Genomic DNA, 18,629 nt, shown 5'->3' with positions numbered 1-18,629 from the left:
TGTTTGGCTCAGCTTAAAAGCTGGTTTTTGACTTATTTAGGTGTTTGGCTATACTCAAAATAACTTATTTTAAGTTAAAAAAACTTATTTTAAGCCAAAAGTTAAAAGCTGGGGTAGGGGTGCTTTTTTTTTTTAGCTTATAAGTTGTTTTAAGTTGACCACATTTTTACCTTTTTGCCCTGAATATTTTTATACAATCTCCAAATTACCCACATAACCCTAACATCTCTATCTTCCATTTTTCCCTTTTCACGTTTGGCATAGCTGCTGAACTTCTTCCTGTACTTCCAATTTGAAGTGAAGAAATATGTGAATGATAGCAAAATATAATTATTTATGGCTGTAAAATATAAATTAATTAACTTTTATTATGTTAACAACTTTTAAGGGTATTTCAGACATTTTGATTTAAAAAGCTGTTTATCAGCACTTATTTGCCAAACACATCAACAACTTTTTTTTTAACTTCAGCACTTTTATCCAAACGCATAACTGCTTATTTTAAAAATAAGTTTCAGCACTTTCAAAAGTACTTTTTTATCTAAAGTGTGGATCTTGAAGATTTTGTTTTTAATTTGAATTTATGAGTTAAAATTTTATATGAATTTGTCAATTTATATATATATATATATTATGTTTTGATTAAAACAAAACGATTAACTTAATTAAATTCATAGATTACATGTACAATACACTCATATAATCAATTAACCCTTGTCCTACCATCACAATCAATATTACATTTCTAAACCAACTTTCATTTGATATGACTCATTGCAGTTATAATATATTTTAGTTAGAAAAGAAATTCAATATTTCTTTTATATTTTGTGGAACTATATTGTTAAAATTATACTTGAGAAAAAAAAAAGACATGATAAAAAATTATTGACACCAAATTTTGATCTGATAGTTTTAAAGCTAATACTTTTTGAGTATTGTATTTTAAGTAGTTCAAAATACATATATTTTTTTCATTTTAATGCAATTTTTTTGATAATCATCCTTTTTCTCAAAGTATTAAGATTTTTATCGGTTGTTCTATTTTTATTTTTTTTGTCACAACCGAACTTTCAAATATTTGTTCATTTTTTAAAATAAAAAATCATTATTTTTGATAAATTATATTTTTTAATATACTAATAAGTTAATAACATTAAAAAATTAAAATACTTTTTTTCTTTTTTAAATACTTTTTTTTCTTTTTCTCAATTGTTGTATTTTGTTATTCCTTCTTAGATTCACAAAAAATTTATATTCATCATAGTTATGAAAAACAATTAATTTCATATAAAAGTTTATTATTATATATCTAAATATACACACTACACACAACATTCTGTATTAGCCAAAACATAATACTGTCTTTTAAATTTTTAAATTGTTAATTATTATAATTTGTANTACAATATTATTTATGTCATATATGATATAAATAAAATTTGGAGAGTTGATTAATTTTTAATTGTTTCAAATATTAAAAGTTGTTAATTATTGTGTTATATATATTTTGAATTTTTAAATTTGTTAATTATTATAACTTACATTATTATTTACTTCAATTGCAAAATAATGTATGTTACTTCATTTATCCTATTTATGTGACACTGATTGAAATTTTACTTAGAAATACAAATATACTCATTAAAATTTCATTAGTTAATTGATTGTTCAGTGTAATTTTTATTTCGTATAGAATTAATTGAAACTAATTAAAAACATCAAAATAATGGGTTAAAAGGAAAAGATTAATGGACAGTGCCTTAGTTTTAAAAATCAATATTCATTCCATACACTATTTTATTTACCCTAGAATAATATAATAAATTTTCAAAAATAGAATCCAAAACTAAAAAGGTTCACATTTCCTTTTCACATTTAAACTCCAAATCATTTTTATTTTTTTGGCATTTCTCCGAAATGTTAAATAAATAATTCAAATTATAATTTCATTGAAAGTCAATCAAATTTATTTTATATTATAAAAGTATCTTAAAGTGTTAATTATTGTGATTTATAATATTTTTATATCATTTCAAATAATATATGTTATTTTGCATGTCTTCGTTTACGTGTCATTATTAAAATTTTGAGAGTCAACCTAATTTTTTTATATGTCATGTAAANTATATATTATATGTTTTGAATTTTTAAGTTTGTTAATTATTATAACTTACATTATTATTTACCTCAATTGCAAATAATATATGTTACTTCATTTATCCTATTTATGTGACACTGATCGAACTTTTACTTACAAATACAAATATATTCATTGAAATTTAATTAGTTAATTGATTGTTCAGTGTAATTTTTATTTCGTATACAATTAATTGAAACTAATTAAGTACATCAAAATAATGGGTTAAAAGGAAAAGATTTATGGACAGTGCCTTAATTTTAAAAATCAATATTCATTCCATACACTATTTTATTTACCCTAGAATTATATAAGAAATTTTCAAAAGTAGAATCCAAGAGTAAAAGGTTCACATTTAAACTCCAAATCATTTTTATTTTTTTGGCATTTCTCCGAAATGTTAAATAAATAATTCAAACTATAATTTCATTGAAAGTTAATCAAATTTATTTTATATTATAAAAGTATCTTAAAGTGTTGATTATTGTGATTTATAGTATTTTTATATCATTTTAAATAATATATGTTATTTTGCATGTCTTCGTTTACATGTCATTAATAAAATTTTGAGAGTCAACCTAATTTTTTTATATGTCATGTAACTATTATAAATTTCTAATTATGATAATTACATATTTTACATAATTTTTAAATATATAAAGTTTTTAAAAAAAAAATAAGAAAAATTAATTAAGACGAAGAAAATATAATTTTGATATGAATTTAGAAAAAAAAATATTAACTCTATATATCATTCTACCTGAGAAAAAGAATATAAAGAAAATAGTGTGTTATATTAATTACTAATCATTTTTCTGTTATTATTTAAGATATATTCCACGTTGAGCTTCATGTAATAATGAGATGCACTTCTTAATTCTAATTTTTACTTGTGAAAAAATAAATTAATGATATTAAAGAAAATTACATATAACAATTTAATATAAAAATAAATTATTTTAAAATCTTTAAATTTATATCAATATGCAATAGTAAAAAGAAAACTTAAATTTCAAATCATGAGTATTACCAAGCCTGAAATTTGTTTTTGAATTAATCTATATTATTATATTACTTTATTTACGCAAAAAGTTTGATTGGGGGAAAAAATGTTGATCAAATTTGATTTAATATTTTTGTTAAAAAATTTATTATTTAAAAATAATAAAAAATAATAGTAAACACTTAAAATTTCTCTATGAAAAATTAATATTAAATTTGTAAGTAAATACTTGGATAGATACTTTTTAATAGATAATTACTGATTTTAGCGATATTTTTAATTTATTGTCATTTATAACAATATTATGTTAAATTTTTAATATATATTAAAAATGAATTTAGTATGCAATGATATGTATTATAATTATTTTATAAAATATATAATGCCTGTTTTATAAGAAGTTGACACATGAATTATAAGTGTATTAAAATGTGAGATAAATGTATAAAACTTGTATTATATGTGAATAATAAATTATCTTTTGTAATATAAATTATAAGTGTATTATAAATATATTAAAGGTGATAAAATGAAAAAAATATATATTGTTGTGATGATAAATATTTTTATTTGTCGTATATTTATGTAAGTTTCTCCATATTAATTTATGTTATTGTTGATGTTGCCATGGATTGTTAGTTATTATATTGGCTCCTCGTTTGTTTATATACTAGTAGTATTTCTTTATTCTGATATTTTTGTTTACTTTTTCTAGAAATAGAAAATAAAATTTAGATCAATTAGATATAGCCACCTAACAAGATTTTCTCTTATGTTCGCCTCTCTATCTCAATTTATGTAATATATTTATTTTTCGAAAGTCAAACAATTTAAGTTTGATCAGAAATTTTCGGATGAAATTTTTAATTTTTTTGAAATAAAATTTATATATTTATAAATAACGTAAGAAGTATTGTAAGTCAGTAATGACAATTTAAAATAAATAGACTTATTTAAATCTCAAAATTTAAAATATATCACATAAATCGAGACGAATGAATAATCTGTAGTTCTATCATGTGTTCCATAGGGAGTTTGTACCACCTCTAAATGAATAAGCAAACTCACTAGCCTTCAAGTTCTTCAAGGTGTTTATTGTGATCAGTGGAAAGATATTGATATCCTCAGTTGCTAGTTTGATCTAACAATATTATTGTCTTCAATAATTTGATCTAAAAATATTGTTTTTTGTTACTTAATAAGTCAAAATTGTCTTTTATTTATTTAAATATATTATTTCTCTTTTTAAAAACACCTTCTTTTCCTAATAGTTATGATTTCTTTTCATTAAAAAAATGTTTATCTTACTTCAATTTATAATATATATTAAGAAATAAAAGTATTTTATTTAGAAAGTTTTTATCGTTATCTAAATGAATGTCTTACCTTATTATCACAAAACTATTTTTATTTTTATCCATTAAAAATAACATATTTATATATTTTATTACTATTAATAACTTTTCTCATATTTTTAACTTACGATAACTTGCACATGTGGTATAATTACATTATAAATTGTGGTTCAAAATTTTATTCATATAATAAACGTGTCACACCCCTAAAATTAGTGCAACAGGTAATCAATATTTTTATCCCTCTTAAATTAACTAACTAATCAACGAATAATTATTCTTAACGTAATTTGTTTCCATCAAATCGAATTGAAAATCGATAATTCAAATAGAAAAAAAATAAGGATTTATAGACTATCAATTTGGTGGTTTCGATAGTGATTTTGATTTATTTATTATCGGGTTATCGATTCTTAGTAATTTGAGATTTTTTTCTTAATAGGTATATTAATGATTCGATAATAAATTAAATACTTACACTTATCTCATTTGATATATAGACTTAGAATATAGTTTCGTACTTTTATTTTTGTTTGTCTCATCCTCTCAATTATTCTATAATCTGACAGTGTTTTCTTTTGAGACACGATTCATTTTGTTTGTTATCTTGTTTCTATGTAATTTGCAATGACTATTTTGTGAAAAATATTAATGGCTAAATTGATATTGAACCGATCAATAATCCATAAATTTAAGCTAATATCCTTAATGGTTGTATAATCGTTTAGCCGGTCTACAAATTCATAATCAAAAAGTCAACTCGATAAATTTTAAAATCGAATATATTGATATGCAACATTGAGAGTGGTAGTAATAAGGTGTGCATCAGCCGATACAATGTTATATTTATCGGTTCGCTTTATCAGTTTTTTTATTTTCGATTTTTGAATATGCTTAACAAATAACTTAACCAATAAGTTCAATTTTGGTCTTTAACTGTTCCGCTATACGTTTAACCACTAAAAAAATGATTATGCAACATATATATAATTTCTCTAATAAATTTGAGCAACAAAATAATAAATGTAACTTTACAAATATTCATTAAAATAAAAATAATAATAAACAAACATGAAAAAGAACTATATAAATGTAACACAAAGAGAAATTAAAAGAAATAAAATTCTTACTATTAAGTTTTATATTATGTGAAATTATGAACCCAACGTCAATATAAATTGAAAGCTAAAAGAAAAGATAATAACTAATAAAATATTAAAATTAATATCTAATATTTATATACAGATAAAAATAGTAAATTATTACCATCCTAGTAAATTATCAATTTATCATTAACCTAATATCAAAAATCAATAACATAATACTAATACTTTTACAAAAATTAAAAATTCGATTTATCGATCGGTCCGATTTTTAGATGCTGATACCCTTCTATTGGTAGCCCTAACATTATTCATATCGACCTCAGCACTCTGTTTCTCTCTCTGTTTCTGTAAGCTTCTTCTCTGTTTCTGTAAGCTTCAGTTTTTCTGCATAAAAAGATCGAATCAGCTACTATTAGAGAGAGATGTCGTATTTGTTGCCACATCTTCACTCTGGATGGGCAGTGGATCAAGCTATACTTGCGGAAGAAGAACGTCTTGTAATTATTCGATTTGGCCATGATTGGGATGATACTTGTATGCAGGTAACCTATTTTAAACATATAATTGTGAATTTCTTTAAATTTTTGTATGAAATTTGTTGGGTTTTTAGTAAAAGTTGAAATTCTTATAAGAAATTTGTTGGGTTTTTAGTAAAAGAAGAATCTTGGAATAGATATAGAGGATTGATATAATAGACCTCAACTAGTTATGGTATGAGCATTTTTTAACATGGAATTGTCAATTTTTTATATGAATTTTGTTGGGTTGTTAGCGAAAAGGAGAATGTTGGAACTTTCATGTAGTAGACTCAACTAACAATTGTCAATTTCTGGAACTTTTTTTATAGGAATTTGTTTTATGGATTGTTAACTAAAAAGAAGGATCTTGGAATAGACATAGAGGAGTCATGTAGTAGACTTGAACTAGTTTTGAATTAGATATAAGCTATTGAACTTTATTTGTGTTGTATTTTTTTCTCTTAAAAGAAGAATTGTTGGATGACTTGATAAAAGAGGGAACTTTAATGGCTAGAATGGAGCAGGCTAGAACACAACTGGTTTGGGATTTTCTTGATTGATTGGTGATTATTGGGAAGGACAACTCCGTTTGAATCACTAAGTCTTATTAATTTGTTGTTCCTGTTGGTTTAACTGATTATGGCAGAAAAAGGTTATTGATTTAGTGTTTTTATTGGGTTGAATCACCTGATTGTGTTATTGTTGATGCAAATAGAGTGTTGGGATAGTAGTTTTTGTTTATCTATTTATGCTGAATATAACTGCGTTGAGCTTTGGAAGGCATGGTGAGTCCAAAGTCCAGATAAAGGGCTAGTGGTGCAGTAGATTGGATGTTACCGTAATTGTGATGAATCCTTTTAAATATGTGGATATAGAGGACCCATACAATATTTGTACGTATCAAATAGATTATGAATTCATCCATACCTAAAACGTACATCCACCACAAATTGGTGTGTTAGTTTTGTTTTGGGTTCCTTTTGTGTTTATTTATCTAAGTGATTTTTAAAAAAAAAAAGAAGTCCTGTGGAAAAGAGAAGGAACTTTGCTGTTTGAGGATTGTTGATTCTTTGTTATAGCTACCCTTCACTTTCCAAAAAGAAAAAAGAAAGGTAGCTTGGAAACACTTGTAATTTAACAGAAGGTGAATAAGTTTGGAATATAAGTCCTGCGGAGTGCACTTTGAGGCAGGTATTACATATGTTTTCCTTCTCCGAAATCAGATGTCTCATGAGATATTGTGTAATGGAAACTGAATCGATTTGGTGGTGAACCGGTGCTTTTAGTTTTGAACTGTTTTACTGCCAATATATTAAGTTGTAGTAAAAGTTCTTTGGAAGCTAATCTATATGGTCTTATTTGGTGAATTGGGGTGATAATGTTTACTGATTAAGTTTAGGTATTGGATTATGGAACGACATAGTCAAGGATAGTAAAAGTGCTAGAAGCTGCTATTGAGGTTGAAGATCATGGACTAGGATGATCCAAATCTTGTTATTTTCTCAGAATAACAACAATGACAACAGGACTAGAATTAAGAAAAGAAGTGATGGTGAAAACAATTGAGAAAAGAACAAGCAGAAACAACAAAATGTGGAATCAAACATAACGAGGCTGTGTATGATCTCATACAGGACTAGAATTAGTAACATAAGATCTTACTCGTCCACCTATAAATGGTAATATGCTAATATTTGTTTACATGTTTTATTTTTACCATGTATCCTCTATTACATCTTCCAACAATGTTTGCCCGTCGTACTTCATCCTAAAAACAAATAAAAACAGCAATTTAGTGAGCCATATATCTCAGTACTATAATTTCGGGATCGTCCTGCCATTGATAGAAATCTGAAACCATTGCTTTGAACTGATTTCACATTATTAGTGCTTTTTTAAAGAAGAGTGAGTGGTTCATAGCCCTTCATTTTTCTTGAAATGTATTTCATCTCATGGATCTGAGTGTGTCTTGTTAATTTTGCATATCAAATGATGCACAATTCGTCTATGTTCAAGTTATGGCACATCTCTACACTTCTTTGCCGTGTCTTAGGCGTCTTAACTGTGTCTTGTAAATCCGTAGTTTTGATTGCATATTTTTTCTTGGACTCCAAATGGATGAGGTGTTGTCTTCAGTTGCGGAGACGATCAAGAACTTTGCTGTGATTTACCTGGTTGACATCACCGAGGTTCCTGATTTTAACACGATGTACGAGCTGTATGATCCATCCACTATCATGTTCTTCTTCAGGAACAAGCACATTATGATTGATCTTGGCACCGGGAACAATAACAAGATCAACTGGGCGCTTAAGGATAAACAGGAGTTCATCGACATTGTTGAGACTGTGTATCGCGGTGCCAGAAAAGGCCGGGGTCTAGTCATTGCACCAAAAGATTACTCTACCAAGTACAGATACTAAGTTACTTGGCTGCCGGAATATGTTGTACTTTATGATAAAGCTGGAAGAAGTTATAGAACAATGTCTAAATTGAAATGAAAAGTTTGGTCAAGTATGATTATGACGAGCTTCTTGGATAAATCTTGATTGAGAAAAAAAATAAAAATATAAAGTTGACTCGTGATGTTTTTAGGTTAAAATCATGATTTGAAGTCGATCTGAAGTTGAAATTTTATTTGGACATATAATTTGGCTTTTTTAAAGTTGTATTTCTCTTGTAGATATTATAATCTCTCATAATTTGTGAAAACTATAGAAATCTTTTTCTGCTTTTATATAATCTTATCAAATATAATCTTATCAAATGACTAAATTATAGTTATGAATAAGGTAGTGGACCATTCTAAGGTGTTGACAATATGATATCAAACAATTGATATATAATCCTTTCACCTATTATGAGTTGATATTGAAGTTAAAATTTTATGCAAATTTTATAGACAAATGGTGATTCTTTGATTTTAATCAAATTGAAGTTAAAATTTTATGCAAATTTTATAGACAAATGGTGATATTCTTTGATTTTTAATAGTTTTACAAATTTAAATGCAATAGTGGCTAGCGCGTATTAAAACTTTGAAACATAAAAGTTATCACCAAGAGTTATGGAGTGATAACTATTCTCTCAAAGATTTCGAAAGATTTCAGGTTCGAATTCTTTGATCAATCGGAGGTTTTAAGTTAATTAAAGGTTTTAAATACGAGTCTATTTGATACGAAGTCGTCTTTGTTAGGAAGTGTTAAGTTAGCGAAAAGGTAAAAATACTTTCTAAGCATAAAAGTTCATTTTTTATCATTTTCTCTTCTATTCATAACCAAACCTATGAGCCTATAAAGCCTCTCCAATTTTACCAATCACACTTTCTTGTTCCAAGAAATTTGGACAATGGAGTAACACTTCCATTACACACTTAAATACTCACCAGTCTTCCCCAAGAACACATCAATGGCTGCTCTGTGTAGAATCAGAAGACCCCATTTGCTTTTCTCCAATTCACTCAAACGACTCCTCAACATATGGACTCACCACAACATTCTGGTTCAAACCCCTTTTACAAAACACAATCTTTCTCCATTTTCTTCAACACCCACTTCCCAAAAACCCATAAATTCTCCTCCCCCAATCTCTATAGACGATTCAATTATCGTTGATAGACTTGTTCACATATTCACTAAGCCTCTTGATTCATCAAAAAGCCAAGAACTTGATGAGTTGGGTTCAAAGATTACTACTTGTATTGTTGAATTTGTTCTTAGAAAGCTTAGAAGTTGGAGAATAGCTCATTTGTTTTTTAATTGGGCTTCGAATTTAAAAGAGTATCGTCATAATTGTCATACTTTTAACTTGATGGCAGAGTGCTTATCAGGTGCTCGACAGATTGACTCAATGAGAGTGTTGGTTAATGATGTAGTTAAGTTTCAGTGTTATTTTACGCCTCGTGGTTTGGGTTTCTTTATAAGGTGTTTGGGTAATCAAGGGTTGGTTACGGAGGCTAATGAATTGTTTGATCAGATGAAAAAATCGGGTCTTTGTGTTCCGAATTGTTTTACTTATAATTGTTTGTTAGATGCTATATCTAAGGGTGGTGATGTTGGTTTAATTGAGTTGAGATTGAAGGAGATGTGTAGCTATGGGTGGGAGCTTGATAAGTATGCTTACACGCCAGTTTTGCAGTGTTACTGTAATGCGGGGAATTTTGAAAATGCGTTGGTTGTTTTTAATGAGATGCACGAAAAGGGATTGGTCGATGCACATGTTTTGTCGATCTTGTTAGTTTCTTTTAGTAAGTGGGGTAAGGTGGATAAGGCGTTTGAGTTGGTTGAGAGGATAGAAGAGCTTAACATTAGCTTAAATGAGAAGACATGTTTTGTTTTGATTCATGGTTTTGTGAGGGAAGGTAAAACAGATAAAGCGTTGCAACTGTTGGATAAAATGAAGAAATTGAGTTTTGTGCTGGACATTTCTGTTTATGGTGTTCTAATAGAAGAGTTGTCTAGGAATAAGGAGATTGAGAAAGCTATGCAGCTGTACGAGGATATGAATGTTTCAGGAGTGCATCCTGATATTAAAATACTTAGTGATCTTATGTCTTGTGTGCGTGATGAAAGAGACATGATCCGGATAGTTGAGGGGGGGTATGAGAGTCTGGATCTGAAAGCTAGGATGTTGTTGTATAATTCTGTGCTGAAAGGACTTATTAACAATGGTTCAACTGATAAAGCATATCATCTACTTTCTGCATCAACGGGTCTTGACTCTAGTGGTGATTTTAATGAGGACAATCTTTTCCCCATGAAGGAACTTGCTTGTCCTGATACCATTTCTTTTGAAATAGTTATTGATGGTTTGTGTCGTGTGGATAGGTTGGAAATTGCTCTCAGCCTGTTTAGAGATATGGACCATATTGGTTGTAAACGCAGTGTGCTACTTTACAATAATTTAATTGATTCCTTGAGTAGGGCCAGCAGACTCAATGAGTGTTACGAGCTTTTGGATGAGATGAAACAGTCAGAATTTCAGCCGACACATTACACATACAACTCAATTTTTGGATGCTTATGTAGGCAAGGGGATGATGCAGGCGCCCTTGCTATGGTGAGGGAGATGCGTGTGCATGGCCATCAACCTTGGATAAAATATTACACACTGCTCATGAAGAAACTCTGCAAAGATGGGCAAGTAGTCAAAGCTTCTAACTTTCTTGCTGACATGGTTCAAGAAGGATTTCTCCCTGATGTAGTTGGTTATTCGGCAGTCATAGACGGCCTTGTTAAGATTAAACAGTTGGATGATGCACTGAATCTTTTCAGAGGGATCTGTGCTCGGGGTTATTGCCCTGATGTGGTTGCCTATAACATTATGATAAATGGGCTTTGTAAGGCCAAAAGAGTAGTTGAAGCCCAGAATCTTCTTGATGAAATGAAGGATAAGGGGCTTATTCCATCAGTTGTTACCTACAACTCACTGATAGATGGGTGGTGCAAAACTGGTGATGTAGATCGAGCAATTGCATTTCTCACTAGGATGAATGTAAAAGAACGGGAGCCCAATGTTATCACTTACACCACTTTAATAGATGGGTTATGCAATGCCGGCAAACCAAGTGATGCTATTAATCTTTTGGTCAATATGGAGGCAAATGGGTGCTCTCCAAATAGAATAACTTTTATGGCTCTCATTAGTGGTCTGTGCAAGTGTCGGAAGCCAGATGATGCTCTGATTTATCTGCAGGAAATGGAGAGGAAGGATATGAAACCCGATCCATCGATCTACATAGTGCTAATTGATGCTTTTATAAAAAATATGAATCCTAATGAAGCTTGTGACCTACTACAAAAGGTGGTCCATGACGAGTCTCTTCTAGATTTAAATATTAAGAGTCGACCTATTCTCAAAGAGGCAATACGTTCCCTATCAGCAGATCCAAGGACTTCCTCACATGTAAAAATCCTGCTGGAGGAGGGTCACCTTACAGCACTCTGTAATGTCTGTGAAATTGGATGAGATCATTAGATATATTAGACGTCTTGACCTCATTGTCATATATAGTTGCATAGGATTAACAACGAAAGTCAGGAATTGAAGAGCATCTAGTGTTGAGCTCTATGCTTTGCTGGTTTTGGTGGACTGGCTAGTTTCTACTCATTGTTTAATCGTCAATGAGAAGTTCTACACCCTACATTTGATATAATGGCAACACACTGAGGGGTATGTATGATGTGTTTGCAGCTTTCTACTCGTTGTCTAAGCAACTCTTTCTTTTGTGACCTCAATTTGTTTATTAAATGTTTCAAGAATGATTAGGTTTGGTTGAAAAGCTTGAGGGACTTTATTTGTTGAGGAGAATCGATGTGTGAACTCTAGTAAGTAGCAAAGAAGTGTGGTGGCTGTATGATGGACCAGTCACCAAGTCCGTTAAGGCGTCAGCGCATCTCAGGTATAACTCGGTACGCATTACAATTTCATCCTGTCTCTGGTATCCAAGTGCCTTTTGTGCTCATTTGCACACACACATTACATATTTCAAGCACAATACAGATGATATAATTTCACATATATTGAAAACCGAAATATTTCAGTGGTTCATATTACCTATAAAGTCTATATTGTCCTCATAGATATCTGGTTCGTGTTTGTGATGGATGAAGCTTGTGACAGAGTATGCATAAAAGATAATGGTAATAGAAGCAAACAGAAAAAAAAAAAGTTACTATTAATAACTCGACAATATTGATAGACGTCTTTGGCTGAATGAGTTTGAGTCGTATGACACATTTTTCTCACTGTTTTTTGTTCATGAATAAAATTTCGACTTGCCAAAAAATGAAATTGATTCTGGAATTCTTCACAATAGAAAGGTTGTAGTTGGTACTGTAGAATGCCAATTTATGAAATGTCTGCATTCAGAATGATGGTTTCCTTTTTCTCTGGATACAGAGAAGGTATTCTACGACATCTGCAACGCTTCAGCGCCAAACAAGTTGAGTCGGCTATATGAATCCTCACTGACCATGTCACTCCTTATAAGCTCATCTCAGACTAATATTATATGAAATAAAGATGTGTGGCAGCATAATTAGATACACTTCAGTGTTGAGCTTTATCAGGTTTCTCTTCCTTGCAATTTTGAGGAAGCTTTTTTGTTGCAACTTCCATTTGTTGGCTTTTGCATTGTTAGATGAAATCGCCTCTACAGGTTGATGAATCACAACTACGATGAACCCATTTCTGACAAAAGAGGGGTCTCTTATAAGATCTAGAAGCTATGCTTACAGCTTGTTTAGGAGGTGCATGGTGATTTGGGACAAGTTTTGATTACTGGAGTCTCATCTGTAGAGCTTCCTCTTATCTGTTATTGTCGTTTAGCTATCCTGATGAGATCTTGTTGATCTTCTTGTGTTGATGGGCAAATATGTGTGGTATCGTATTTTTTTGGAGGAATAAGAAAGGCTCTCTGACCTGCAGCTCCCAATGATAGTGTTTGATGAATTTCAGTCTTCTATTGTACATACTCATTTCTGTATTTGCTAATGACTGATACCTTGATTTCTGGCAGAATTGAAAAGTTCCAATGAATTCTTTGAAGAGAAATCATTTGGTTGTAGTCTTTTCCTGTTCCTTTTGTCTTCTCTTCAAGTGAAAAAACTGTTTTCCTACATTTCTCTTTTCTCATACTCCCTCTGTTTCAATTTGTTTGTCTGCTCTGGTACAAAATTTAAGAAGGTAAAGAGAAGTTTTGAATCTCGTGGCTATTAACTAAAGATATGTAGAATTTACCAAAATGTCATTTAATCTTTTAGTCTAAGTTGGAATCAAAGAATTGCCAAAAAAAGATAAGGAGACATTTTTCTAAGACAGACTAAAAGTAAGACAAACAAACTGAAATGGAAAGATTGTTATTATTTTCTGTTTCCTTGGCAGTTCGAACTATCTATGGAATATTGGGCATCAAAATTTGGATATTTCTAGACGAGGAATAATATTACTACTTGTATTTCCCTTTTATCCAATGATTGAACAAATTTTATTTACTTTCATCAGTTTTATTTGTTGTTCATCTTGTTTAACCACCACCATCGACAAACACATCCACCACAGACCTCAACCCCACAACCATGAACTACCACAGTTCACCACCAACGACCACCTCAAACATCAGTCACTGTTGCTAGCTGCAACTGAACAACAATCATCGTTGGGCATTGTTGCACAATCACCACTAATCGTAACTGTACAATCACCATCATCAGCCACATTTTCTAGAAAAGGGTCAAAAATGCCCTAAAAGGCCAACATTTGGTCCAAATGACAACCCCACCAAATAACTCAATCAGATAATTAATAAGTGAAAAAGGGTCAAACATGCTCTTAGAGTATGCAAAATTGAGCAAATATGTCATTCAATCAACTGTATAAGTTTTGTGTTTTGGTAATTTGGATAAGACCACAGGTAACACACTTTTGGAGAATGATAACTTAAAAGATCAATGCTGCCATTTCTGATTACTCCAATAATATAACTTCATCAACTCCAATGTGTTCTCCCTGTACACTTTTAGTTCTGTATTATAATATACATCAGATAGTGTCTCATAGTAAATGACAAGTACATTATTTCAAGCCAATAACAATATATAGTCAAGGATTATGATATTTGAAGTCATACACATTTGCAAGTTGGAGAAGGTTCAGCTTTCGAAATGAGCAGCAGTCTCCTTCAAGTTCGAGATTTCTTCAAGGAATTCTGTCCCCAGTTTCTGTGACTACAACAATCGTATTCAGTCAAGATACATATATCATTAGGAGTCAATATCAAATGTATAGAGTGAACTACGCCTACACGTGCATTGCAATGGCAATGGGACTTAGGCGTGTGCTGTGAATCTTGATTTTCAAACTGTTAGCCTGTTTCAGCCACGACCTGCAAAAGGAGACGATAACAAAGAGTAAGATCACTCTGCAAAACTCATTAATGGTATACAAGAATGTGCTTCCTTGATTCAAATGTGTGCATATTTACTTTGCTTCATAGTAGCCTCTTCTCGCAATACTTACGAGACAGTAATGAGTTTACTGGGCTCTCTAAGCCCTGCTCACGTATGGTTAGGAAGATTTGCTGTAATCTGAAGAGTACACTGTATCATACACCTATAAGGGTCTCTCTGCCATATACTGCTCAAAAACGAACTGTATGATCTTGATCTTAAAGCGAAAAATCATTCATCTGCAAGGCACTGCTATCATCTCCATTACTGAGTCCTACATTGATATCACATGACATTTGTTCTTGCTCTTCACAATCTTTATCTAGCTTCATTTGCCACAAAACAAAATCTAGAATCGTGTAGATTTGATCCGATTCAGGGTGTGCTTTATCATGTGCTATGAATCTGTGAAGAGCCCCAAAGATCTCCACAACACTAAAACCAGGCAATTTCTTCACTCCCCGAGTATCCATAGCTTCTCTCATGGCTTTTGCTTCATCCCAACGCTTTTTAAGTGCATATACATTTGATAACCCAACATATCTACCATCATGAAATGGCTCCAAGTCGATAAGTTTTTTCCCTACTATTTCTGCAAGATCCAACCTTCCATGGTTGATGCAGCCACTAAGTAGTGCGCCTAACATGGAAGCAGTCGGTTCCATAGGCATTGCACATAGAAACCGGTAGGCTTCTGTTAAACGACCTGCACGTGCTAGTACATCCATCATACAGGCATAATGCTCACACTTTGCTGTCATGCCATCTTTACCAAGAGAATCAAAGAAACACCAAGCCTCCTTAACTAATCCTCCATGAGCACAAGCGCTTAAAAGACACAAGTATGTAATCTCATCAGGTCTCACCTTCAAAACGCACATTTCCTTGTACAACTCCAAAGACTCAGTAACCAGGCCATGTGTTGCCAAACCTCCAATCATAGCATTCCAAATCAAGACATCGGTTTTTCTCCCTAAAGCCTCTCGAAACACAACTAATGCCTCCTCTACTGCACCACACTTAGCATACATATCAACAAGCGACGTCCTCAACACTAAAGTCATAGGCAACTTATTCTCAACTACGTACTCATGCATTACCCTCCCTTGCTCAAGCGCACCCAAGTGAGCACAAGCACCCAAAACACTCACTATGGTCACCTCATTCGCTTTCGGCCCTTCCACTCTCATTTTTTCAAACATCGCCAACGCCTCAGCATATTCCCCATCCTTAACATACCCATCAATCAACGAGCTCCACGACACAACATCCCTCTCAATCATCGAATCAAACACCTCCCTCATCAAAACAACATCCCCACATTTCCCATACCCATCCATCATCGAATTCCACGACACCAAATTCTTCACAGGCATTTCATCAAACACCTTCCTCGCACACAAAACATCACCACAAGAACCATACATATGAATCAAAGAATTAGAAACATACAAATCCACATCAAACCCATTTTTCAATACCCCTCCATGAACACTCCTACCAATTCTAACCTCACACAACTTAGCTAAACACTTAACAACAAAAGGGTACGTAAAATAGTTCGGAAAAACCTCATTTTGCAACATTTCAACATATAAAGACAAAGATTTACATGGGTTTTTGCTGTTAGAATAACCCCTTATAAGAGCATTGTAATCAAAGATTTTTGGGGTTTTAATTTGTAGAAAAACACGATGAGCATAGTCTATATTTGAGGAATCAGATAATGATGTGAAACAGAGGATTCTTGAACTGAATTGAGTTTCTTTGGAAATGCCACAGGTTATTAACAAGGCATGGAGTTTCTTTAACTCTGAAATTGATTTGCATTTTTCAATAAAGGTGATGACTTTTTGTGTAAGAGTGGCGGAATTTGAAGATACTGTAACATTCAACATCTACTGAGGCGAATTGATAGCTGAAATGAGCGAAAAAACTGAACCAGAATGGTTATGTACAAACACCAGCCAGCTACCTCACTCTTTTCGAACTCCCACCTTTTTGCTTCCTACTCGAACTCTGACCGAAACTCACGATTAAAAGTGAGGATATTTATCATTCGAGCAACTTTTTATCACGTAAAAGTAAGGACATTTACAGTTCGAATAACTTTTTATCACGAGTGCCGATTTGAATATTTGATTAACAAGAATTTTTTGTTGACAGTAAGGTTCAAACTCACGATATTAGTGCAAAAAAATATATATATACAGCCCTTCCTTAGCCGTTAATCAATTTAGTTAGAGAGTTCATAAGTAAATATACATATGTATCTATTAAACTAGTTTCCGAGCACGCGCTTTGCGCGTGTAACCCATGAGTGTATTATTTCTTAAAAGAATAATATTATTAAATAATAAAATATGTCTAATTGAAATTTCTTACTTTGTTTTACTACTAATTGTGATACTCCAATTTTCTAACCTCCAAGTGAATGCATCGAGATAATAATATGAGAAATTAATAAAACAAACTTCGTTTATAATTCAAAAAATAAGTTTGCAAAGCAAAAAGAAAAAATAACAATTATCTAAATTAATTTCTCGATAGTTCCATTTTATTGGTAGAATAATGTTAGAAGAAATAGTGTAAGATTAACTTTGAGTGAAAGGAAAACGAAATCTTTCAACTTTTTTAGTTTGCCCTGATAATTATTATAAATGTGTTTAAAGTATTGTATTAAATTTTTATTCACAAACACTTTAAACTAATTAGTTAACTATAAATATTTAAAACTATTATGTAAAAAGTCTTATTATTTATATTATGAAAATCAGAATATTTATAAATAACTACTATTTTTATATAAAATTTAATTTTCTCTTCATACATAACTTATCCACCATTAATCTAATATTATATGTTTCCCTTTTTTTTTCATAAAAAGAAAAGAAAAGAGTAAACATCCTATTTTATCACATTCATTCTTAAAGATCAAAATTAATGTATATGTAAAATTATAAGTAAGAAAAAAAAAGGTACAGATGAGCAAGATAATTATGCATTTCATTTTATTTTTGTCTCTATAGTGAAACTGAACATTTGAGCATACAAAATACAAATATGAATTTAGAGCAACTTGCTAATAAAACAAGAATTCAACTATATGAAGAGAGACAAAAAAGTCTTATTATAATTCTTACTACAAATAAGTATAGAACTAACACATCAAGCTCGGATGCTTCAGTAATTGAATTATTGTCTATTCTCGTGACTGCAGAAGGAAATCTCCCAACTTTCACCTCAAATTGCAACATTATTTCACATGTTTAGAGTTCCTACACACAAGAATTGTAGGAGTGGTAAATAAAAGTTTTTCTTGAAAAAGTTAAATTTATAGAACAAAATTATGGAAACATGAAAAGTCACATGAATTATTATTAAAATAAATATAAAAAAGATAGAGATAAAATTTAATTTTAAAGATACATGAATCTACTTTAATTTCTTGTCTATAAGGAATAATTACTCATTTTTATTTTTATTTACATTTATGTTAGAAATTTGAAAGGTCAAGATAATGGAATGAGAATAAGAAGATTATATATATGAAAATTAT

General features: G+C 30.6%; 3 protein-coding genes across 10 annotated transcripts; 2 read left to right on the top strand and 1 right to left on the bottom strand.

The window, feature by feature from the left end:
* The first annotated feature begins 5,904 nt into the window (after window positions 1-5,904).
* LOC107018165 (thioredoxin-like protein YLS8) lies at window positions 5,905-8,708 on the top strand. Of its 3 annotated transcripts, none has more exons than XM_027916671.1 (2): window positions 5,905-6,146; window positions 8,237-8,708. In XM_027916671.1, the coding sequence occupies exons 1-2, from the start codon at window positions 6,027-6,029 to the stop codon at window positions 8,543-8,545; spliced, it is 429 nt and encodes a 142-aa protein (XP_027772472.1). In that variant the 5' UTR covers window positions 5,905-6,026; the 3' UTR covers window positions 8,546-8,708. The 3 variants fall into 3 exon arrangements, with proteins under 3 accessions (XP_027772472.1, XP_015074055.1, XP_027772473.1); XM_015218569.2 differs by having other exon boundaries at window positions 5,961-6,146; window positions 8,206-8,708; XM_027916672.1 differs by having other exon boundaries at window positions 6,016-6,146; window positions 7,522-8,708.
* A 672-nt stretch (window positions 8,709-9,380) lies between these two features.
* On the top strand, window positions 9,381-13,743 carry LOC107016104 (putative pentatricopeptide repeat-containing protein At5g08310, mitochondrial). Of its 3 annotated transcripts, none has more exons than XM_027916068.1 (3): window positions 9,381-12,293; window positions 12,390-12,522; window positions 13,023-13,743. In XM_027916068.1, the coding sequence occupies exon 1, from the start codon at window positions 9,531-9,533 to the stop codon at window positions 12,087-12,089; it is 2,559 nt and encodes an 852-aa protein (XP_027771869.1). In that variant the 5' UTR covers window positions 9,381-9,530; the 3' UTR covers window positions 12,090-12,293; window positions 12,390-12,522; window positions 13,023-13,743. The 3 variants fall into 3 exon arrangements, with proteins under 3 accessions (XP_027771869.1, XP_015072073.1, XP_015072074.1); XM_015216587.2 differs by having other exon boundaries at window positions 12,390-12,532; XM_015216588.2 differs by having other exon boundaries at window positions 12,381-12,522.
* Window positions 13,744-14,459: 716 nt separating this feature from the next.
* On the bottom strand, window positions 14,460-17,260 carry LOC107016281 (pentatricopeptide repeat-containing protein At5g08305). 4 transcript variants are annotated; one of them, XM_027916213.1, is made up of 3 exons: window positions 15,106-17,260; window positions 14,926-15,006; window positions 14,460-14,848 (listed from the first exon to the last, which is right to left on the bottom strand). In XM_027916213.1, the coding sequence occupies exon 1, from the start codon at window positions 16,966-16,968 to the stop codon at window positions 15,289-15,291; it is 1,680 nt and encodes a 559-aa protein (XP_027772014.1). In that variant the 5' UTR covers window positions 16,969-17,260; the 3' UTR covers window positions 14,460-14,848; window positions 14,926-15,006; window positions 15,106-15,288. The 4 variants fall into 4 exon arrangements, with proteins under 4 accessions (XP_027772014.1, XP_027772015.1, XP_015072261.1 ...); XM_027916214.1 differs by having other exon boundaries at window positions 14,460-14,842; XM_015216775.2 differs by having other exon boundaries at window positions 15,141-17,260.
* Window positions 17,261-18,629: the final 1,369 nt, after the last annotated feature.

The sequence above is a fragment of the Solanum pennellii genome, chromosome 4 (genome assembly GCF_001406875.1).
Source record: "Solanum pennellii chromosome 4, SPENNV200".
NCBI lineage: Eukaryota > Viridiplantae > Streptophyta > Magnoliopsida > Solanales > Solanaceae > Solanum > Solanum pennellii.
This window is presented reverse-complemented; position numbering and strand designations above follow the sequence as displayed.

What these genes read in the sequence shown, in the direction of transcription:
- LOC107018165 (XM_027916671.1), top strand. Translation starts at nt 6,027, where the DNA reads ATGTCGTATTTGTTGCCACATCTTCACTCTGGATGGGCAGTGGATCAA. An exon ending in GGGATGATACTTGTATGCAG is followed by an intron (nt 6,147 to 8,236) that starts GTAACCTATTTT and finishes CTTGGACTCCAA; the next exon opens with ATGGATGAGGTGTTGTCTTC.
- LOC107016104 (XM_027916068.1), top strand. Translation starts at nt 9,531, where the DNA reads ATGGCTGCTCTGTGTAGAATCAGAAGACCCCATTTGCTTTTCTCCAAT.
- LOC107016281 (XM_015216774.2), bottom strand. Translation starts at nt 16,968, where the DNA reads ATGTTGAATGTTACAGTATCTTCAAATTCCGCCACTCTTACACAAAAA.